This window comes from Frieseomelitta varia, unplaced genomic scaffold (genome assembly GCF_011392965.1).
Source record: "Frieseomelitta varia isolate USP_RPSP 00005682 unplaced genomic scaffold, Fvar_1.2 scaffold_339, whole genome shotgun sequence".
NCBI classification, from domain to species: domain Eukaryota; kingdom Metazoa; phylum Arthropoda; class Insecta; order Hymenoptera; family Apidae; genus Frieseomelitta; species Frieseomelitta varia.
Genome location: NW_025110078.1, coordinates 127,849 through 133,924, shown reverse-complemented (window position 1 = coordinate 133,924; position 6,076 = coordinate 127,849). Strand labels below are relative to the sequence as shown.

The 6,076-nt window shown below is 33.9% G+C and overlaps 1 protein-coding gene across 1 annotated transcript in view; it reads right to left on the bottom strand.

Moving 5' to 3' along the window:
- Positions 1–3,877: 3,877 nt before the first annotated feature.
- LOC122530342 (SUN domain-containing protein 3-like) overlaps positions 3,878–6,076 on the bottom strand; it is a gene marked incomplete at its 5' end in the record, with an annotated part of 9,657 nt that continues 7,458 nt past the window's right edge. The window contains 4 exons of the mRNA XM_043657204.1: positions 3,878–4,206; positions 4,273–4,365; positions 5,190–5,357; positions 5,584–5,699. Coding sequence (XP_043513139.1) covers positions 4,090–4,206; positions 4,273–4,365; positions 5,190–5,357; positions 5,584–5,699 — 494 coding nt within the window. The remainder of the gene's footprint in view (positions 4,207–4,272; positions 4,366–5,189; positions 5,358–5,583; positions 5,700–6,076) is intronic.

The window sequence follows — 6,076 nt, the reverse complement described above, 5'->3', positions numbered from 1 at the left end:
AAAAAAAAAAAAAGAACCAAAAACGGGATGATGGTCGAAAAGGAGAAAGGTGGAGGCCGAAACGAATATTGTTACGATTGGCTAAAGTAATAAACAGCCAGTTCATAGTTTAGTCGATTATAATAGTATTTTTGTCACCTCTTTCACAGCTAACTCTCTCGTAACAGAGAAAAAAAAAAAAAGAAAAAAAGTAAGAAAGAAGAAGAAGAAGAAGAAGAAGAAGAAGAAATACTCGATTACGATTAGCTCGGAGTTCGAGGTTTGAAACAAAAAAAAAAAAAAAAAAAAAAAAAAAGAAAGAAGAGAGAAACAAAGTACGACTATGAGCATAAGACTATATAAACACTCCGAACGTTGTGATAATCTTTAATACAAATTGAAACTCGTACAATCTGTAAATCTCTAAATGTCAATTGGTTAATTGAACATTCGGCGGGGTTCAACGTGGAAAGCTATACGCCGATGCCAGCTGCCGTGTTAAATTCCCGACGAAAATCCCTGCGGCGACTGTGTGACGATGAGTGAAGACACTCTCTTCGTTTCCTTCTCTTCGTTTCTTTCTCGCGTTTCTAGAACGTTCTTCTCGTTAACATCTGTGATATACTTTAATCGTAGTGTATTTCCTATATATATAGATATATATATATAAAAGAGAGAGAGAGATATCTGTGACAAGCAAGGAGCAAGGAACAAAGGGGAAGCAGAGAGTTAGACAGACGAAAAGAGAACAGAGCAGTGGCGATACTTTTTAATAAAAAAAAAAGAAGAAAAAAAGAGAAAAAAGACGGGAAAGAAACGTAAAACGAAGAAAGGACGAACGTGGCTACGGTAGAAGTGAAGTGGGGGGGGGGGGGGGGAAAAAAAAAAAAAAAAAAGAGGATATAAAATCGTAAATATATAAATACGATAGAAGAGAACTCTACTGTACATACATACACTTACGAATATTCTATACTATACACTCGGTGTGGTTTATTTTGATACTACCGCGTGCGGTAATATTTAAACGATTGTCGGGGATAAATTCAACAAATTACAAGTGGAGGGAGGAAGAAGCGAAAAAAAATGGCGGAGAAGATCCAAAAAAAGAAGAAGAAAGAAGAAGAAAGACGAAGATGAAGCGAGGAAGAGAAGAGTAAATTAAGATAAGAGTAATAGTAACAGTAAGAAGAAGAAAAAAAAAACATACCAAAAAAAAGAAAAAAAAAAAAAAAAAGAAAAAAAATGAGAGGAAGTATAAAATAAACGCAATTCTATGCCTTCTAACGTTGACGAACGTTGACGAACCTTCGTGCGGTGGTGGTGCCCGCGCTTACGAAACGATCGATGGCGGACTTCGCTCGAAGTATCCACACAGGTTGCTACAATAACGTCGACGAACGAAGAGAAAGAGGGGGGTGGGTGGGGAAAAATTCCAAAAAAAAAAAGAAGAAAAATGATAATCGCGAAATTACTTCGATTCGAATCGTTCGACGACGTTACTATAGCAACCTGTTTTCCACGAGCTCGTGCAATTTTCACGGCCAACGGCACGCGGAATTCGTTTCACTTTACCTAATCGTTAATCGTTAATCGTTAATACGGACGAGCCTGACAATCGTTAGTGAAACAGACGACGGATTCTTCGTAGCCGATCGATCGATCGTAAGGATCCAGCCGTATCGTATAGCGAACGAAAGAAAAAAAAAGAAAAAGAAAAAAAAACCCACGTAGCTGTGGGTGTCAATCGGCTGTTCATCTAGGAACGTTGTGAGAAACTAAACCGTTTAAAAGGTCTAACGCAAATCTCGTACGCACAATCGCGCCTATTCTACTCCTGAACGATCTAGCCACGATCGAGATCTGGTGGATCGCCGCGTTCTCCGCGTTCCCGTTGTTGTTGTTGTTGTAGTTATCGATTCCGGAATTGTTGACCGTAGAATGCGCGAATACGCGTCTGTCCCGTTTCAGCATTTATGGCCGGAGCGATTAGTGATTATATCTGTGTGTCATTGAGGGGGAAACGAAAATTTCGAAATAGAAAAACGAAGGAGGGAGGAAAGGAACCACAAAGGGGAGGAAGGACAATGTGTCACGAAAGAGTCGAGCTGGCGTATTGGACTTCCTTGGACCTTTTAATCAGAAACTTGTAGATTATATAATGTATATTCGTATATGATATATACATATATATATATATATATATATATATATATATATGTGTATAAATGTGTATATGTATGTATGTATACATACGTGATTAACACACAACGCGCGTCTCTCTGGCACCACGACCGAGTCTCGATAGCTCGATAGCGTTAGACGACTGACCTCCGAATTATAGTTTACTCTAGCCACACGGAATGAAATCGTGCGACCGAGCGTGAAAATTCGCCGATCAGCTGCACGGATGTGTTTTGTTTGAGGGCGACAGAGACAGAGGCAAACGAGGCGTTTCTTTGTGGAAGAGAAACCGAAAGAAAGGATTGACGACGGATTACAAGTGTTCTTTCCGCGAGAGAGATGAAGAGGAACGAAAGGAAAAATGGCGAACGCAATGAAGTTAGCAAAATGAGAGATATATGCGTACGCGTGCGCACATACACGTATGCGTGTGCGAGAAAAAAAAAAGAAGAGAAAACGTTAAACGTGAATAATAAGTACAAGAGGATGAAATTCGTGCACGCGAGCGCGTGTACATCGGAGTTATTAAACGTGTTGTTCAGTGTACTTGTTGCCGCGTGCCTCTCGAGTCTGTTCTTCGCCCCTGAAGAGGCGCGTAATCGTCTATTTAAAAGAAAAAAACAAAAAAAAAAAAAAAAAAAAAAAAAAAAAAAGAAAAAAAAAAAAAAAAAAAAAAAAAAAAAAAAAAAAAAAAAAAAACAAAAATGGAGAAAAGAGATTTAAAAAAAAAAAAATAGAAAAAGAAGAAGAAAAAGAAAAATCGACAAAACGAAACGCCACGAAAGCAAGTGGGAGGGAAATTACAATGGTAAGAGGGGGAAGAAGAAGGTGATGAACACACCATGAAGGTGGGAAAAGAAAAGGGAGAAAGAGGAAACTAAGTTGGAAGGAATGGAGGAACGAAGAATGGCTAGCCACCCTCAGATGTATGCTATTTTATATTAATTAAATATTACCAGGCATGGCCCATAGCGTCCTTTTTTTTTTTGTCTGCCTGATGCGTACATGTGCGTATACGTGAATAATTCCTTTTCTTTTTTTCTTTCTTTCTTTTTTTTTTTTTTTCTTCTTCTCTGGAGGGAAATGTCTAGCCACGTGAATGTTCGGTCCAACTTCGATAGAAGAAAAAAAAAAGAAAAAAAAATAGAGAGGAGGAAGAGAGGAGAGAATGAGAGAGAGAGAGAGAGAAAATGAGAGGATGGAAGAAGAGAAGAGAGAAAGGTTGCATGCGTGAGTGCGAGTGTGTGAGAGAGAGTGGTGGAGCACGACGATAGAAGCGTAGAACAAGACTAAATATGTACAAATGTAATAAACTGAATGACGATTACGTTGAATTGACCCGACGACTTTTTCATTTCTTCGCTTCGCCTTTGTTTCTGTTTCTTTTTTTTTTTTTTTTTTTTTTTTCTTCGTTCAAAATTTCTGAATCTTGAGTTTGGAGTTTCTAAGCTTCGAGCAGTGGGAACACACATGTCTGACCATTGTCTCACAATACTACTTTCCTTCCATCATTACGTTTCCCTTCGAATTGAATTATGTTTAATATGTTTTATATTAAGTTACATTATAATTGTATTATATTATAATAAATATTATAATAAATAATTATATATATTATAATTATATTATAATTATAAATTATATATATTATATTATAATATATACTATAATAAATAATTGGCGAATTTCAAAGAAGAAGGGAAATAGCAATATAAAGATTATAATACGTCTTTATTTACTATATAACAAAGCATACATAATACCTTACGTGCGAAAATCTTATCCAAATCGATCTTATATTATTAATTATACATTAATTACGACAATCCTTTCGAATTCTTATCTAGCCAAGTCCCCTTGGTCGTGTCGAAATTTCTGCACCCGATCAAGTATTAAACGATTATTTCAGTTACCTACTCTCTTTACTCAGTGTACCTTAAGAGTACCGTGAACCCTTATTCTGTAGATGCAGGTATACTCATTGTTGCCGCTATTGGAGTGAACCTTCAATTCGATTATTTCGTACGGTATCTTTGCCTTGTTCTGCAAATTGTCGAACAAACGTAGCGTATCTTTTCCCAAAATTTGCATCGATCGATATTACTTTACCTGAACTTCGAAATATTGTACAGAAGGGGCGGTATTGTCGTACGTGAATTCACCGAAGAAGAAGGGGTTTGTATCGTCTACGTTGGTTAAACCCTGGAAGTAAACGGTGATAAGTTCATAAATTTAAAATTTTATAAGTTTGTAAGTTTATAAATTTAAAATTTTATAAGTTTGTAAGTTTATAAATTTAAAATTTTATAAGTATATAAGTTTATAAGTTTATAAGTTTATAAATTTAAAATTTTATAAGTCTATAAGTTCATAAATTTAAAATTTTATAAGTTTGTAAGTTTATAAATTTAAAATTTTAAAAGTTCATAAATTTAAAATTTCATAAGTTTATAAGTTTATAAATTTAACATTTTATAAATTTATAAATTCATAAATTTAAAATTTCATAAGTTTATGAATTTATAAATTTAACATTTTATAAGTTTATAAGTTCATAAATTTAAAATTTTATAAGTTTATAAGTTTATAAGTTCATAAATTTAAAATTTTATAAGTCTATAAATTTAAAATTTTATAAGTTTATAAATTTAAAATTTTATAATTTCATAAATTTAAAATTTTATAATTTCATAAATTTAAAATTTTATAATTTCATAAATTTAAAATTTCATAAGTTTATAAATTTATAAATTTAACATTTTATAAGTTTATAAGTTCATAAATTTAAAATTTTATAAGTTTATAAGTTCATAAATTTAAAATTTTATAAGTTTATAAGTTTACAAATTTTATAAGTTTATAAGTTTATAAATTTTATAAGTTTATAAGTTTATAAACTTTATAAGTTTATAAGTTTATAAACTTTATAAGTTTATAAGTTTATAAAATTTTATAAGTTTACAAATTTTATAAATTTCCTTCTCCAACGATCGATTGAAATTTCGAGGTCAGACGTTCAGATTTACCAGAATCGAGAAATCTTTCGGAGCGGTGCTCGTTTCCCCTGTAGGAGATATCGACTGCGGGATATGTTCCAAGCTCACTCCAGACACATACACGAAGCCAAGTAACTGTATAACAACGCTTCCACTGCTGCCTTTAAACGCCCAGCACTCACCCGGAAGTACACCAGTCTAACGAGAATCATTTACATTTTACTCATTCAGCGTAGCCATTTCCAAAACGTTAGCTTTCCAGTTAAAATTCACTGCAAGCTCGCGTCACAAAAATCGGGCAATTCGACGTGCCTGCATTTCATCTTAATATTACTCGAACACTTTTCGTTACTTAAAAAATCGAAACTCGTCTCTGACTTTTATTTAAGTTTCATTCGTAAATAGATCAACTGCAAACGGCAACCTGAATTATAGCGTGAGGCGTGTTTTGTTGCTGACAGATCGGTATTCCGAAAAGTTTCAGCACCGGCGCGCCAGCCGAATATGTTTCCGTGTTTCTCGTCGAGAGGATTGCACCGCCTAGTTACAGTTTCGATAACATATTAAATAACAGTGAATGGAATAATTTAAACTAAAGATCTAAGAATAAGATCTACATATATACAGGATGTTTCGTAACTTGTGGGACCCACTTCATAATGAAAAAAAAAAGTCATATAAATATATCTGTCCTATCTGCCTTCGTTTATGGGATATAATGAATTTTACAAACAGAGCAAACTCTAGTAAGCTAGTTTTACCAGAGATGGTACATTCAATTTTCATAATAATCATAAATGGGACGAAGAAAACCCACACGTTATTGTGCATTCAAGACATCAACACCAGTTTAGTTGAAACGTATGGGCAGGAATAATTGATAAATTTTTAATTGGACCTTTTTTTCTTGATGGGAA